Source organism: Diorhabda carinulata, chromosome 5 (genome assembly GCF_026250575.1).
Source record: "Diorhabda carinulata isolate Delta chromosome 5, icDioCari1.1, whole genome shotgun sequence".
NCBI classification, from domain to species: domain Eukaryota; kingdom Metazoa; phylum Arthropoda; class Insecta; order Coleoptera; family Chrysomelidae; genus Diorhabda; species Diorhabda carinulata.
Window position 1 is genome coordinate 12,605,442 of NC_079464.1, and position 18,314 is coordinate 12,623,755.

The 18,314-nt window shown below is 32.5% G+C and overlaps 1 protein-coding gene across 3 annotated transcripts in view; it reads left to right on the top strand.

Moving 5' to 3' along the window:
• The window catches only part of LOC130893597 (nitric oxide synthase), a 162,612-nt gene that overhangs the window by 38,066 nt on the left and 106,232 nt on the right, over positions 1–18,314 (top strand). For 2 of the 3 annotated variants that reach the window (XM_057799817.1, XM_057799816.1), the window contains one exon: positions 1,020–1,097. The exons of the other annotated variant lie outside the window; for it this stretch is intronic. In XM_057799817.1, coding sequence (XP_057655800.1) covers positions 1,020–1,097 — 78 coding nt within the window. The remainder of the gene's footprint in view (positions 1–1,019; positions 1,098–18,314) is intronic. 3 annotated transcript variants of the gene reach the window in all.

An 18,314-nucleotide genomic window follows, 5' to 3' on the forward strand; every position in this document is an offset into this window, starting at 1 on the left:
GTGCAACAATCTGATAAACCAATATGATGGTTGCAATTTGCTATCTACACCATGCACAAGTATTAAGTACACCCCCGCGCACCATCATCCCCACAATTTTAAAAATAGGAACATCCGATACTGAATGGGGGTCGACGCGACGAATATTGTCGTATCTTTCCATTCTCATTTGTTTGTAGGCGTTGTAAGCTTAAGCTACACTCATCCGTTAAATTTATATTTATTTTACAATTCTGCTTTGTAGCTTCGTGCCCCTGGACACATGCCTAGTTTGCCTTAAGGATAATCCACTTCTGCACACAGTACAAAGTATTTTGAACATATGTTTAAAGTTATTTACAAATATGTAATCTGGTTTGGTGCGCTACATTTTCTGATCCATTTCATTTTATTCACTTTTTACCATATACCTAACCCGAGACAAAAATTTTACTTAGTTACCTACCCCATTGAGATAAAAATGATAATTATAAAAACCTATCAAAAAATCGAATGTATTGAACGAAAATATAATAATGTTGATCTATTTCTCTAGTTTTCATTTAGGGAAATTTTAAGATACACCAAAAAAAAATAAAAGGTTTCTCGTATTTCGTTATAACAGTCATCCAAGATAAAAACATGAGAAATTAAATAACCTCACTTTCAATTATCACTCGATGTTACTACAAATTTTTAAGTAGATGTGTCCAGATAAAAGTTTTTTTAATAATTTTCCATTTTAGCAAATATAAAGATAAAATTTATATTTTTTCGATAAACCGCGTATACAACTGAAAAATCTGGTGTCCGATAATTGTAATTCAAATTTGAAAATATACAGCGAATAACTGATAGCAGCGAAAATGCTGAATAAATTTTCTCATGAAACTGATATTTCAATAATTTTCTTCATGGTTCCAACTCATGTCGTAACATAATATCAAACAAAAAATCCAAATGAATACCAAAACAATGAAAAATTATATTTATTTCACTTTTATATTATATGCATGTGTAACTTCTTTTTAATTCTTTAGAAAAGAAAACCGATTCGCCTAAAGAACTTTAGTACCAATTCAGATAGTTTCGATACCTTATACTTGAAATCCGTCGAGGTAAGTTTCTTTTTCGGGGAGAAAACTAACCTCATTTAACACGAAATAAGTGAACGTTTTGTATTTGAACAAGGATCGTTAAACTAAAAAATTACTCAAAACTTGAAGATTCATGCTTTTGGGGATGACACTAGTAAAAATAAATCAGGTATTACATCTGAATGATAAGCTATATTCATTTATTCGATCATGATGAATTAAAAATTTATTTTCATCTCTGACTTTTTTCTGATCAGGGAAATTCCTTTTACTTCATTCCATAACTCGGCATTGATCTATATTTTTGTATACATTAACAATTAACTGCATGCTGATATTTTCTATTTATTTTTTTATAACAAAATGCATGAAAGTTATAGTCAAAGTAGATCGTATTGGGGGACAGCTGACAAGTACAGCTTAGCGCCTAGCTGTGCACTAATAACTCTCATTTTTGCTTACTCAAAAAAAATTGGAGACATCACCACTGCACCACCACTTACAATTACACGCGTTTCTAAAAGCAAGCTATCGTCTCCAGAGATAGTTTACCTTCAGTCTCTGAAGACGATAACTTAGTTATATCTATGACTTTCTGGGGTACGTGTGGTGCGACTCAATTTGCACGAATCTTAAAATTACAAAAGATAGCTGTTAGACAATCACTCAGATTAAGCAGCACTTCTTTGAATCCATTTGCCTAATTTATAAGCACGCTTCTCTAATTTTAGAAACATCATCTACTTAGGAACGCGAAGCAGGACCTCCATCCACCTACACCACGTTCAGAATTAGTAAAGGGCTCAATATTTTACAATAAAAAAATGCACAATCATTTGTCAATTGAATTCAAATATTTAACATCTCAAATGAGCGAAATATTTAGTCCTTTTTCTGTGAGATTGTAATATATTCCAAAGAATTGCGAATTTTATGTACTAGATTACGAAATTACTAGAAAATGCATATATTTTTGTAAAATTCAGAATTATAACAATTTATCAATACAAACGAAAATGCCTAAAATATACGCGATCACGACTACAATTACTCGCGTTTCGAAAACCAAGTTATCGTCTTCAGGGATAGTTTACCTTCAGTCTTGTTTAACGATAACTGGTTTATCTCCATGATCTTCTGGGGTACGTGTAGTGCGACTCAATTTGAGCGAATCTTCAAACTACAAAAGAGAGCTTTTAGGTATTCACTCCACGCTCAGAATTAGTTAAGGGTTCAATACTACACAATGCAAAAAATGCACAATCATTTGCCAATTGAATTCAAATCTTTCACATCTTTCACCGTATTTCCCAATAATTTGAAGTCATATGTACTGGAAAGTGTCTTCTACTATATAAACGACTTTTATTCTAATAATATCACTCAATTTGGAGCATGCTATGCATTGGTTTGATGTGTTATTGATTTTTAATACAAATTACTACCTATTTTAGAATTGCCGTGTACTTTATATTTAGATTAGATTTAGATAGTTATTTGCATTTGCGTTTCTTAGTTTTTTACAAGCTTTTTCTACAAATTGTAAACAATTTTTGTGGACAATAAAGAATTTCTCCCTTTTTTATTTCTCTTTCACTATATTACCCAACCAAGTTTTATGAGAAGTTATGAATTAATTCACAAAACTAAAGAAATAAACAACAATTTTGTAGGGTTCAGTTTTAAATTTAAAATTTCCACCGTAAACGGTAAACGAAACCCTGATCAAAATCTCGTTTTGTGGTAGGATTCGCAATCAGCTGATCTACCGGATACCTGATCTCTGTTTCCGAAAAGCGCTTATAAGCATAAAAAACGGTGATTAAATTAGTGTGCGGAAACGACCAAAAAAATTAGGAATCTCCCACGTACATTTGAACGTATCTTCGAATGAATCAAATTTTAGAAATAAAGGGGTTGAAATCTCATGCCTTTATTATGTAATTAATGTAATTGGGTTCTCAAGTTTGACTTTATAATTGCGAGACACGTTCGCCTGAGATGTGAAGTGAATATAAAATATTTTCCTCAATCTCTAAATGATATGGAACTGTTATTACTTGAACAACAAATTAGCTAAAAAGAAACTTTTACTCTACATGACTCATGTAGAATATTTTAACATTCAGTCTTATGTAACAACTAATAGATAACGACATTTTATTTGATAATTATGTTAATGAAATATTATTTATTATAATGAGAATTGAGGATTTTACTCTCGAAAAACTATTTTTAAAAAAATTTAGTCACAAAAATTCATATCTACAATATTGAATGGATTAACTTAATTCAACGATTGAACTAAATAATTTCCTTGAAAAGATACAACGTGACAATTTCTATTTATGCTGAAAAAGTGTTTACAAAATGTGATCTTTTCCCGTTCTCTGTAAGACAAAACTAATTACTTAGTAATTTCCCTTATGAGGGCAGTGACACATTTGTAATATTGAACTTTTTCTAGGATGAACACGTGATTACATCAATGTTTTTTCAATTCGTGTAAAGTTGTTGTTCATGAATTCATCGGTATCGGAGATTGAATCTGAAAATTAAAAGTTCTTTTAGATCATGTTTTAAATTTGAGATTTTCACTAAATCTGAATCTCGTTCTGTGCTAGAATCCGCAATCAGCTGATCGCATAACTGAGTCAATTTAAGATGTGGAAAGTTTAAATATGACATAAAGAGAGGTTATTCAACTTGGTTTGAGCTTTAACACAATTATTTTCATCACAATCATTTTATCTCTTAGTTCACTCGGAAACTAGGAATTAAAGACCCAATAGCCTAAGAAACTTTAAAAATTATTGGGATACACATTTACTTATATTATGCTAATCCCTTTGGACATGATTGAACAGCTGATCGTCGTATTCAGTATTTATTTATTGTAGGTTATACATTGAATTTTTGAAATAAATTATATATTTTTGTGAGATTTGACATGGAATTTAGTGCATAATTAAAGTCATCCGAAGTACTGATAAAAAAATCTGCAGTTAACGTTCAACTTGCCGTATACGAAAAGAATTGCTATCAAACACATTCTTTTATATATCAATTGTTTTACTTACGAGGATATATTGAAAAATTCTTAGCCTTTATCGAACCAAACAGAAATTCAATGTTAAAATATTTTATTACTCATCAGATCCTCCTCTTAATTAGATACATTTATTACAGCGAACCTGCAACGTCTCTAGACCTTTAAAAAAATGTTTCTTCTTGCTCTGCAAACGAGACCTCCACAGCTTCTATAACCTCCTCGTGCAGTGGCGATTTCCTGCAAAAACAAAACACTTTTCGATAGCTTTCTGCGTCTTTCCTCTGTCGAATAGTAATCTCCAGTTATTGTTCTATCTTTATCCAAAAAAATCAATCATGATAACTCCATGGCAATCCCAAACAACTGAAGCAAGAACTTTTCCAAATTTTTTGACACGAAACTTCTTAGGTCTTGTAAAACCAGAGTATCGCAATTCCATCGATTGTGCTTTGTTTCTGGATCGTAGAAATGTACCCAAGTCTCATCCATAGTAACAAGTCGGTTTAAGAAGTCTAAATCTTTTCAAATCGAGCACAAATCGAACGCGATGCTTCTACCCTTGCTGGTCAACATTCAAAGATTTGGGGATCAATTTTGCAGCAATTTTTCTCATGTCCAAATTGACGTGAACTGTATGATGAACGCGTTCGTATGAAATATTCATTGCTTCAGATTAGATCCGTCTTAGCCCGATTCGACGATCTGATAAAATCATGTCATGAACTGCATCGATATTTTCGGAGACTGACACAGAAACTGGCCTTCCATATCGATCATCATTTCCAATGGAAAATTCACATTTTTGAAGCTTACAGTCCAATTTTTCACGGTCGCATACGAAGGACATTGATCACCAAGGGTATTAAGCATATCTTCGTAAATCTGCTTACTATTTAACTCTTTTAAATACAGGTACTTGATGATGGCTCGATACTTTAATTTTTCGATTTTCACAATTTCGGTTGACATCTTCTTTCTTTCAATTTATTGCGTAACTCTGGTTTACTTTTTTGACGTCAAACTTTACACTTACACTTCCAATAAGTTATTGTTCGTTGCTATGGTAACGCAATATTTTGTTTATGCATGGAACTGGTCTAGGCTAACCAGATATCAATACATCCTCATATATTCTGTTATACATTAATAAACAATAATCTCGTCGTGGGCAGATTCAACTCTCAACTTGAAAAATTATATTAAGTCGATATGTCAACGTGACTATTGAAAAAGATAACATTCAAGTGGCCTTGAAAATATATTATTAGCTAAGAGTTGATGATGATGTGGTTTGTAAGAATATTTATGCCAACTTTATTGAAATAACGATCTTAAAATTGAGTAACAAAAAATATTTTGTATTATTGCAAATTATTGTGAGTATATATGGAAACTTGTTATTGGGCTCCGGATAAATCAATGATGATTTCCTGAACGGAAAATTAAGCGGCAATTATTGATGTGTTCAAATATAATTGCCGTACGTAGGAAAGCGGTTTTTCAGGGGGTGGCTCGCTAACTTATGTGTTAAGATAGCGGACCATAGGTTTTTTCTAAAAATAACTAACGGCCAATTCTTGGAGTTTCACTGCAAAAAAGCGGCAAAAATGGCAATTATTAAGCTAATCAAAAGTCATTTTTGAAAAAATTGGTCCCCTAGGTTGACGTACATTTGCTAAAGCTCAAAAATGAAGAAAGCTTAGGAATATTAGTCAAACTCTAAAATAATGTTTATTCAACCGCTGAAATTCCAGAAGATTGTTTAAAATCAGAATTCATAACTTTGCCAAAATAACAACGTCCAAAGAATTGTAGCAAGTATAGACTGATAAGACCTATGAGTCACACTATAAAAATATTTTTAAGAATCATCGACGCTAGGATCAGAAATAAGTGCGAAGAAGATCAAGACGAAACTCAATTCGGCTTCAGAAATGGGTTGCAGTCTTCATCGATTACAAAAAGGCATCTTAGCTAGATCGACTTACCGCCCCCGAAACCCCCTGTATATATAACAATTCAGTTTTACTATCGATATACAGAACCAGTATTGTCGGTCATCCATAACTGGTATCTTCTATACCAGATCCGAACAACTTCTTTATGTATCTTATTGAAATTATCTTAAGCAAACGGTGAGGTAGTTGAATTTATTGGTAAACAAAATCGATCATGATGCGTTCGTAGATTGTTTACCGAACGAATAGGATTTTCGAATTGAAAGATGAGAAAATCCTCTAAATGGAAACCTAAATTTATTACAACAATTTGAACAAAAGCACAAGGAGTTATTTCCTTCTTCATCATCAATTATTAGTTATTGAATATTTTTAAATTAAAAATAACATTCTTCACGTGACTTAACTAGAGTTTGGGAAAATTGAAAGTACTGCTTACTTAAAAAATATATTTTTATCAAACGAAACATCTTCCAAGTATTTATCTCAGATTAAACTTCCTAATATTAAATTGTTATATACTAGGTGATTGTGATAAGACCCAGTGCCTCCCTTGTCTTTTGATATATAAATTTATTAATTTTAGAGATTATACTATCATGAGCCTTCACGTTTTATAATTATTTACAATCTTGCAAGACGTTCCAGAATCAGATGGTAAATCAAAAAACTCTTTCTATGAACTAGTCTCTTTTTCTTGGTGTATCAAGTTCTGAGCACTCTAATTGAATGTCTATTTTAGTTCTGTATATTCAGTAAGGTAAAGTTGATATAAATACCTTATGAGGAATTGTATATTTATTAAAACGGTAATACCTGTTGCTCAGAGGTTATTACTTTACATATATAACGAATTGTCATGCAATCATCCTAAATAGAGTTGGAAACATTGACAAATCATTCTTCATCAAACTTTCTCCCTGGATGGTTTGATCGCAATATTTCGCAATATTAATTGTGAGATGTGATGGTGGATAAAGAAGTACAATACCTAACGAGTTTGTTTGAAAAACGTATCAAGCCAAATGACATTCTATTTCTAGTCTAGTTATTTTTTCATATCATTGAATATACGAGGGCTGCTACTCAAGTTTTGAGATGTGATTATGTCAAATCTGACATTGCCATCATAAAGTTAGACGTTTTTAATGATGAACGTATCCAGGACGTGCTGTCATACTTGAAACGGTCATCGTGCGGTAATTTTGTATGACTTTCAACGTGGTTTCAACCAACATCACAATGCCGTTCGACTCGCTTCGTGTTACGATGTTTTTCCGATTTCAATCGTGTTCGCAATTCGCTCAGGTCGTCGAAGATTAGCTGTTTTGTCGGAAACTGTTTATTAACATATTAACAGTGGGATTTAGGTATACATGGGCATTAGTTCTACTCGCATACATTCAATATTACATGAACATTTGGCCGTCAGAAAGATTTATATATATATATATATATATATATATATATATATATATATATATCCAGAACAATAACTGGAGATTACTATTCGACATTACTGACCACTTTACGGGACAAGATTAAAGAGAAAAGACGCGGAAAGCTATCCGAAGGAGTTTTGTTTTTGCAGGATAACGCCCCTGCACACAAATCTCATGTCATGCAAAAAATTCGTGATTTAGGGTTTGAATTACTATAACACCCCCCTTATTCACCAGATTTGGCTCCGTCCAACTATCATCTTTTTCCTCAACTGAAAAAATGGATAAATGCCGTAAATTTTCTTCCAACGAGAACATAATAAAAGGTGGAGGTGTGGTTTGCAGAGCAAGAAGAAACATTTTTTTGAGAGGTCTAGAGACGTTGCAGGTTCGCTGTAATGAATGTATCCAATTAAGAGGAGAATATTTTGACATTGAAATTTTGTTTGGTTCTATAGTAGGCTAAGAATACTTTAATATAGCCTCGTATAGTTGCCTCACGTATTTCTTTTGAGCCAATAGCATGAAAGTGATGTCCTATTTTTTGCTTCCGTTTTCCAGTCCTGATTTCCTCTTCCTCTTAGGTCTGCCATCACCCCTGCGTACCACCTATTCCTTGGTCTTCCTTTTTCTCGTTCCTCCTTGTTCCATGTCCATCATTTTTGTTGTTGTTCTAAAATCTGGCATTATCTGTATGTGACCCAGCCACTCTATTCTTTTGAATCTTATTATCTCAATATTTGTTGTCCTCAGCTATAATTCCCCCTGTTTTTCACCGCCTAGTATCCTTCCAAGTGTTTACCTTTCCCATATATCTAAGTTTTGGTAAGAATCCACGTTTCGCTTCCCTAGCTCACTTTTCGTCTTATTATTGTTTTGTACAGATGTAGCGCTTCACCTTTCTGGGGATTTCATTATCGCATTCAGCGCTCCCAACTGTTTACTTCCCCTCGTCATCCTCGCTTCTCTCTCATCAGCATCATCCTTGATAATCACCCCAAAATATACATAACTTGTTCTAAGCTCATTGCCTTTTCATAGTTCAGTTATATTGACAAACTCATCGTTGATCTTTTCCTTTGTGGTATTATCTTTATCATGAACTTTATCTTCGTTGACTCGTGGATTCACTGTCACTGCCATTTGTATGAAAGCTCTGCAGCTCGTTTTCCGATGTTGAAAGGATTACTACATCGTCTGCGTATGCCAGTAATTCCGTTGGATCTCCCTGTTCTAGTATTGTGTTGATCTGAAAACATTTTGATATTGTTTGATTTGTCTTTACCTTTCTTTTTTGTATGTTCTAGTGTTCTAGTATCATTTTCGTAATACTTATAAGTTTTTTTGGAATACTAATATCCTTCATAACACTGTACAAATGGTTTCTGTTCACAGTGTCGTAAGTTTTTTGTAAATCTATGAAGATTGAGTAAATTGGCAGATAGTTTTCGTTTAAAAGAATAATTAGAGAGAAAACACACCAAATTTTCTATTTAACAAGTTATTTGTGAATGATATGTTTTGGTATAAGTTCATTTCAATGTCCTCACAGAGACATCACCGATATTTTTACTTTCACTGATGAAATTATTGAGTATGATTGATTCATGAAAAAATTTGGATGGTTAAAACCTTTTCAAATACCTAATTTAGATTTTATTTCCATATCTTGATCTAGATTTGTTCCATTCATACACTGCTTATCTGTTGTCGAACTCAATTTTTAATTAAGAAACACAAGTAGAGAAAACTCGTTCAACAGTAGTGATAGCCCATATTTTTTCGTGTTTCATTGTCCAGACCGCTATTATAGAGTTTGAATTGAAGTTCGGAAGGCGGAGAGAAGGAAATGGATCCTTTTTTCTCATTTTTCAGTTCCTTAGAATCGAATGATTTTCAATAGAAAAAATTTCCTAGGGGGTAATATTTACTTCTCTTGACAAAATATTTTCACCTATACTCATTTTTTTTCTGTTGAACCATTACATAACTAAGCAAAAAAATTATTCTATAAATATGTCATGTTACTATTCAATAACATCAAATAAGCCTGAGAAGGAAATTGGAAACATTGTTGAATATATGAAACATTTTTTAAACTGCACGAAAAACCAAATTTGTTTAATCCTGTTTCCGAATGTATAACGGGTAAGCAAGTAAGAACTGCCGTATTTCAGAGACGGATTATATCACATCTTTAGAGAAAAACGATTTTAATAAAAAATGAGTTAAAGTTCCTAGAAATTCTGCATAAAAAATCCTCCGTCTAATTCTCTATACGGATGCCTCCAAAACTGAATCTGGTATCGGTTGCGTAGTCACACACATTGAAAATCATAAATCATACAAAACAGTCTGAGAAATCATAATTTTCCCAATAATATTCATTTGCATATGACTTTTAACTACGGTTTTACATAAAATAAGAACATAAATATTTATAATATTTTCTACTGTTATCTAAAACAATATTTTATTAACATCGCTTTCATTTTCTAGGTCCATGCTCTTCACGAATATTAAGAACATGTTGTAGACGTTTTCTTATTTCACGTGTGAAATTTTTCAATGTTGCTCTGTGATAATTACTAATGAGCTCACGTGCTAACTGCTGTAGAAATTTTCGTCTTACCAAATCTATGTTTCCATTATTTGCATACCTATTGAACATAGAAGACAGGTCACTACTACAACATGGACCAGAGTCTGTTATTTCTCGCACAATTTTAGATTTCTGCTTTCCTATTCACCTCGTCAACTCCAGATTTAGTTTGTAGAAAGCTACCATAGAAGGTTTGCCGATCTCTTTTGTGGCTTAATCTCTTTCGTCATCATGGTGTATACTAGAAACAAGTTTTATTATTTCTTGGTACACAAGACACCACAGCGTTTTGTTTTTGAAGCCAACAAACATCTAGAAACAATAAATACATGAGTTGGCAGCTGGTAAACCAGTCATCATTTGTAAAATTTCTTCTTGTACTATAAATAGGTTGAATTATTAGTAGGACAATACTCCTTGCGTCATTACTTAGTCCGGTAGGGTTCAAGGGGGGAGAATATTATGGAAGATGAAAAAATGTACACCTGGTACAGTCGAGAGCATGAAGCGTTATACTTTGGAAGTCTTTACCTCGATGATGATTGTGATAAGAACAGTTCTAATATTAATATTTAAACCTTCACAAGCCCTCGACAACACAATAACTAAATCAAACTTTTAAACACAGTAATAATCATTCATTTTAACAAAAATTATATTTAATCTAAACCTAACCAGCGGGAATTTTTCGCAAAACTTTCGACCACTTTATCATTAAAATTATTTTTAGGTTTTTATTTATTATAGTTCTGTGTACATGTTTTTTGTAGCTAATTTTATGATCTTCAATTTTTGTCTGAGGTTTTTCTATGATAAAACTCACCGTTTTGCTGAAAATCACGAAAGACTGATTTTTTTGACCTTTGAACTTGAATAAATTTTTTTCCATGCACGGAAATGATGAGGAACATTTAAATTCTATTTTCAATTGTATTTTGAACAATTTCACTGATTTTCAGCTTGATGGGAATTTATGTAACTTCGAATGTCTAAATTGACCGGATTATAAACGGGTCTAATAGACCACGGCGCGTCTACTGCAGTGTTAAAAACGGGCTGTACTGTTGAATATCGTTCAGTAAATTTGTCATAATCAACTTATTATCCTACAACTATATTGTAATTTTATGCAATAATTTATAGGTAAACATCCATGCGTTGGTTTTAATTTAATAAAAATTAGCAAACATTCTAACACGCTGCTTTAATTGGTCAGAAAATTTTCTATAGATATTTCCAATGGAAAGATTCAGTTTAAATTGAATATATTTAATCGAAACATAAAATTCTAGAAATAAATTTTAGTTTTCTACTACGATTCTAATTCCGAAATACTTGAGGAAATTGATTTTTCTCGAATTTCCTGAAACGTTCAACTGAAGTTCATCGCAGTTATCATTACTAACGGACCAACCGAGCGTGTTGCAAATTTCAAGTTGAATATGAGTTCGATCTTGTACGGAATAACAATTTTTATCCAGAAGAAGGAAACTTTATTAGTAAACTGTTTATTTTATCTGAAAAATCAGTTGGTATGATTGCCTTGATAATATTTCATTGGGAAATGTAGAAACAACAAAAAATGATTCAATTTAAGTTACTGAAATGTATTATTCAATATGAAAACTTTTATTTCCCTAAGAAAGTCTTTAGAAGATCTACTCAAATTATTTTTACGAAAGTAAAAGTAAAATGTCTTTGATTAGAGACAGAGAACTTCAATAAGACAACACTGATATCTGTAACAACCGATGTGACAGTTATCATCCATTGTCAAGTTTATTTAGACTAAAGCAATAGCCTTAAAGATTTCTACGATTAGATTAGATGAGATAGGATATAAGATCACTAACACTTTGACGTATTTATAATCTATTGCACTTTCTAAAGTGAGCTATCTTTCTGGGGACTATGCAGCTCACCTCTATTCACTTTAAAAATATTGAATGTAAGTACCGTAGTCTTTGTTTATTGATTGCCTCACACTCACAAAGAAGTTGGTCGGCTGTTTTCTTTGGTACTCTACAGAAGCGCCAAGAGCTGTCGAAATTTTCTACGATGTTCTTCAGATGGTAGCTCACCGGACATTAAACATACCAGTAACTATCATCAGCTCGTCTTTGTTCAATAAATAGGCTTTTTGAGACCAATTGGTCGAATAAGGCTCAGAATAAGTCTCATTCAATATTTCTGATTTCTTCTCGCTTTCCCACTGTTTTATGACCATGACATTTTGGGAAATCTATGGAAGGTTATGGTCACATAAAAGTAATTGTCTCTTTTCTCTCCAGGTTTGTTCATTGCCGTCTACTCTTTCATGACCAGGTATCCACAGAAGAGTATCTTCATTATTTGCTACTATTGAGTTTGAATATTCGCTGCATTCGTGTCGATACATGTTATCCGTACATATGAGCACCTTAAATTCTTTTAGAATGGTAATATGCCCAGTCTAATCGCCGGGCTTTATGTTCTGTTCCTTGTATGCTTTGCTATGAAGGTCTTCAAAGGGGGCAGATGTAAAATGTTTTGTAGGGCTGCTAAGCTGCCGTGGAACATGACTAAGTCGCGCCAGATATAGCAAGGCCCTTCGCTTATCTAAGATTGTTTCTTCAATTTCAGTTTTTTATTCTTGGCCACCATATGAAATCTGCATAGGTAATGATAGATCGATTTGTACATCATTTTGTCTCTGATCGAAGGTGACTACATTGATTTAATGTCTGACTTAAGGGCTATCCCTATCTCGTTCATTCTGATGGTTTTTGGAACAGATTTGTTCCTCCCAATGGTCTTTGAGGGGCTTATGCTCAAAACTCCATTGACACAATCTCTGAACGATTGTTAGGACAAATTGCATTTGAAAAATTATCGCCAGGTCATTGATGAATCCACCACTTCATATCCTGCGTGGCGATATGTACCCTTGAGAGCTTCCATCTCCCGGTATTGTAGTTATTACTTCATCCCCTATATTGATATTGATAATACGAATATCGAAGGCTACAATAATCCAAGGCACTATGTTTGATTCGACTCCTCGTCTTATCAGTGCCTGATGGATGGATTGTGCTGGAGAAGGCACACTTAATGTCTAAAAAGGCACGTAGTTATATCCACAGCAGTTTCCTGATTAGTCTATGCAGGGCAGCGACAGTCGAAGTTTGAACATTTACCTAAATGTTTATTTCATTTGGTGGAGCAATATTCACGATGTCTTCTCAAATCAAATGCATCTATCTCTCTATCAGATATATCTTGTTTTGCATCAGAATTCTCATCTCGAATTCCGACATTATCTTCTCCAAGACTGCTGTCACTGTCACTAGCTTCTTCAATTCCATCTGATTCAGCTTCAAAAGTTTGAGAGAACATGTTTACATTATTATTGTAAAATATCACGATACGTAATATGGAATTGATGTATCGGAGTATTATCAAAAAAATGTAGTTTTTTCCAAACTATCATATGAAAATTTTTGTGATTTTTAATGTGTGGAACTATTTTAACCAGTTTCCATCATTCGATGTAACAGTTTTGAATTTCATATATTTGAAATTGTTTCAACACAACAGCACGGCCAGATGGAACTATAGAATGGAATTCTGATTTGTAGCAGCTGACAATGGTGAATAAAATACGTAGCCATTCATGTTTAATTTTAATGTTTTGATAACGGGAATAATAACACCCGAATGCTTTCAAAACTACACGTAGTTAAAAACGGAAGAACTCAAAATATACAGTATAGTTTTTCAACTTTACAAACTTTTCTTGGTTTTATTTGAAAAGTTGAACAGCGAGTCTGTAGTGGAATGAAAATAAATTCTACTCATTTTTAGTCAATTCTCGCAACTATAACAGATTTAAGATAAAACAAAAAAAACAAAATTATGTTCATTTGTGAATGAATAGGTCGATTGGGAGAAAAATGAAATTTAATGTTCTATGTGAATATTGTTGAAGAGATAAAATTTATCGTGATAGTACAAGTTTATCAACAACATGGAAAATATGTAGAAAAAAAACGGACTAATAATTATATTTGTTTAATCTGGTACTAGTATTATATTTATCACAGCGAACCTGGAATGTCTCTAGACCTTGTAGAAAATGTTTCTTCTTGCTCTGCAAACCAGACCTCCACAGCTTTTATTACCTCCTCGTTGGAAAAACTTTACGACCTTTTAAACTATTTTTCAGTTGAGGTAAGAGATGAGAGTCGGACGGAGCCAAATCTGGAAAATAAATGGGGTGTTCTAATAATTTAAACCCTAAATAACGAATTTTCTGCATAGCAGCATGAGATTTGTGTGCAGGGGCGTTGTCCTACAAAAACAAAACAACTTTGGATAGCTTTCCGCGTCGAGTGGTCAGTAATGTGGAATAGTAATCCCCAATTATCGTTCTACCCTTATCCAAAAAATAAATCATGATTACTCCATGGCAATCCCAAAAAACTGAAGAAAGAACTTTTCCAGCCGATTTTTGGACACGAAACTTCTTAGGTCTTGGAAAACCAGAGTGTCACCATTCCATCGATAGTTTTTTTGTTTCTGGATCGTAGAAATGTACCCAAGTCTCCTTATCCATAGGAACAATTCGGTTTAAGAAGTCTAAATCTTTTCAAATCGAGCACAGATCGAACGCGATGCTTCTACCCTTGCACGCTGTTGGTCAACATTCAAACATTTGTGGATCCATTTTGCAGCAATTTTTCTCTTGGCCAAATTGACGTGAACTATATAAACGCGTTCGTATGAAATTTCAGTGCTTCAGATATCCGTTTAAACCCAATTCGACGATCTGATAAAATCATCAATATTTTCAGGGACTGACACAGAAACTGGCCTTTCCGATCGGTCATCATCTTCAATGGAAAATTTATCTCTTATGATGCTTGCAGTCCAATTTTTCACGGTCACATACGAAGGATATTGATCACCAAGGGCATTAAGCATATCTTCGTAAATCTGCTTACCTCTTAACCCTTTTAAATACAAGTACTTGATGATGGCTCAATACTCCAATTTTTCGATTTTCACAATGACACTTCCAATAAGTTATTGTTCGTTGCTATGGTAACGCAATATTTTGTTTATGCATGGAACTGGTCTATGCTAACTAGATAAAGCTGATAAAATTTTCTATTGGAATGACATCTTCATTTCATACGAGCAAATATTCTTTCAAGTAACTAGATAACATTCTGCAGAAAAATGATATCACGATGAAAAAATAATTAGACTCGACAGCACAACAAAAAAGGAATTTTATGGATTCAGACAGGAATGCTTTCGAATTTCTTGCTCAGGGAAATTTGGAAGAGCTACAATCTTAGTATCATCCATGCATAATAGGCGTTTCAGTGATTTTAATAATGGAAAACCAGAAATCGTTTTTTATTATAAAGGAAATTAAATTGTAGTGAATTATCTCGATGAAAAATGTCCTAAGAGCACCTCAAGTCGTCGCACTCGAGAGCCTTTGTTATTATTTTTTGCCTACTGAATATTTACGTGGTAAATTCATATATATTACATCAATGTTATAAAAATAATAGTTTTTGAAGAAAAAATCGTTTTTGGAAAGCAGTTAGCCATGCAATTAATTCTAAGAAATCTATAGAGTTGATTTGATTCAGGAAAAGCATAAGATTTGTCACGTATGTCCTTCAAGAAAGAGTATAATGATAAAATATTTGTGTCTTTCTTGTAAAAAGGCCGCTTGTTTACAGTGCACAGAACTTGTTTGCTATAACTGCGCTCAAAAATAAGTATTAACTCTGCTTCATGTTGGGATACCATAATTCCATCAGATTTCCATTCCATTCCAATATAAACTCAATTTGTTATAGTTTTCCAATAATTTATAGCACTTGGCATGGAGAAATATTTTTTAATATAAAGTTTCCGACTAAATTGTATTTAAAAATGTCATTATTCATTTAGTATATTTCTCTGGGATGCATAATAGACTGAGAGTAGTGAGTGGAAAATGAAGTGATGATATATTATTTAAAAATAGTAGTTTAATGTACAAATGACAACTCCATTTTGAATTACGTTGGAAATATATTTATGCGTTACTCGTATATTTTGTTGTTATCTTTGAACCAATTCCATGCAAAATACTAAGTTGTTTTGGTGAACATTACCATTGACAAACTTTCCTCATATTATGGAAAAATTAACGTAATTTGTGCACCGTTCTGTCTGAAATTATACATAATTTCACATAAAAGAAGATCCCCTTTATTCAGAAAAGCACACGTGCATTCCAAAAACGAATTATTAGCTTGTACAGTTCATATTCAGAACGTCACGAACTAATCTTACGAAGGTTGCTACTTAAGTTTTCGGATATAAAATTATATGTAATTAGATATAGCTATATTCTTTATCAAAATATTTTTTATTGCGATCAGTACGCTTTTGTATGCCTTTGAATCAATTATCGAAGCATATTTTCCTTCAAAACATGCGATTTAACACATCAACCGCTTCTTCGGATGGAGAAAATCGTTGATTTCGCACTTTATTTTTGATATGCGAGAATAAAAAGAAATAATTGGGTGCCAAACAAGAACTGTACTGCGGGAGATCTATCAATTCAATGTTCTGACTGTTCAAAAACGTGAAATTAATATTCAAGTATGACTGTATGTTGGACGATTTTCACGAAATTCATTCTTTCATATTTTAAATATGTATGAGTAACTTAAATGGTATTCGTATGACAACACGTTCCTAGTTTTTCCACCATTGAAAATGTCAATTTTTATAATTGCAAAATCATATCTGACACATCAGTGTTGCCATATCTCAAAAACTGAACTAGCAGCTCCTGTATTGTAAAATAAAAAAAATTATTAATCGCTGCCAAATTTTCCAATGATATGTACCTCAGAACGTAGTAATTACATCGCATTAAATAAAACCAAGTGGTCCATCCATTTTAAATGGGATAAATTTTGTATGAGATGATTTTAAATTTAGAAATGAATACATTTAATATCTGGATAACAGTAAGGTTTAGGTATAGGAAAGTATGCATGAATTTGCCTTATTTTTCACTCCTGAATGCATTAAAATAGAAAAAACTGGGTGGATCTATTCAAAAAAATAAAGAAATTTTATATTTACACATAACACTTTTTATACACACCCTGTAAAAAATGAGAAATTTTTCAGCATGGTTTCAAATACGTCTGACCTTGGTAAAAGCAACCGGAGATAAACCAGTTTCATATCTATAAGGGTATCCTCGTGAAAAAATAATTTATAAGGGTCTGCAATTTTTTACAAAAAAAGTTAATAACTCAAAAAGTATGCATTTTCAAAAAAAGTTTTTAGACAAAAGTATACTAAAATCTTACGTAGATTTCGAAAATGTATTGATATACAGGGTGTTCTATATAAAATAACCGGTAGAACCGGAAGTCGGCCATCTATTTTAGTTAAAAAGATGATTGCCATATACAGATAGTTTTAACTCGTCGTGGGACAACGTGTATAATATAAATAGAAATGTCCTTGAATAGATGTTAACTTTAGTATAATGTCTGCTGAAAGAGATTTTTTGATCTCAACAGATTCAATAGAATTCATAACAACATTTATAACATTTTTCGCATTTGAGTGGAAAAATTCTTCGGTTCTGTTTGGCTTCAGTTCCTTATGTAAGTTCAACGTTAATTTTTATCTATCTTTCGAAAACTATTAAGAAAACAGAAGAGACCTAAAATCAAGAACATTTAGAAACATAAACAATCTCAAATATTTAGCAGTTAATGGACGATGAATTCCGATTATACGAAATTGTTTTGGAAACACCTCAATTACCAAGACTAATTCTATGTTAATATTTTTTTTATTTTGTGCTTACTAATTTCAATATCGATATTATCCAAGAGACAATCTGTATGTAAGACACATGAGTTTAGAAAATGGATGTTATTGAGTGAACAGAAATGAACTGTGAATGGAAGCAATCTTAAGTCTAATTATAATTAACTCTGAAGGCGGTATTATTTACTACACTCTATTTCATGCCAATTATTATGAATATGAATACTTTGTAAAAATGATGGAGAGCTCCATAATATCGTTTAGTAGCAGGGCAGAAAAATATTTCGAATCAAATATTCTTTGAAAAGGTTCCACTTGAATATTTTTCTCATT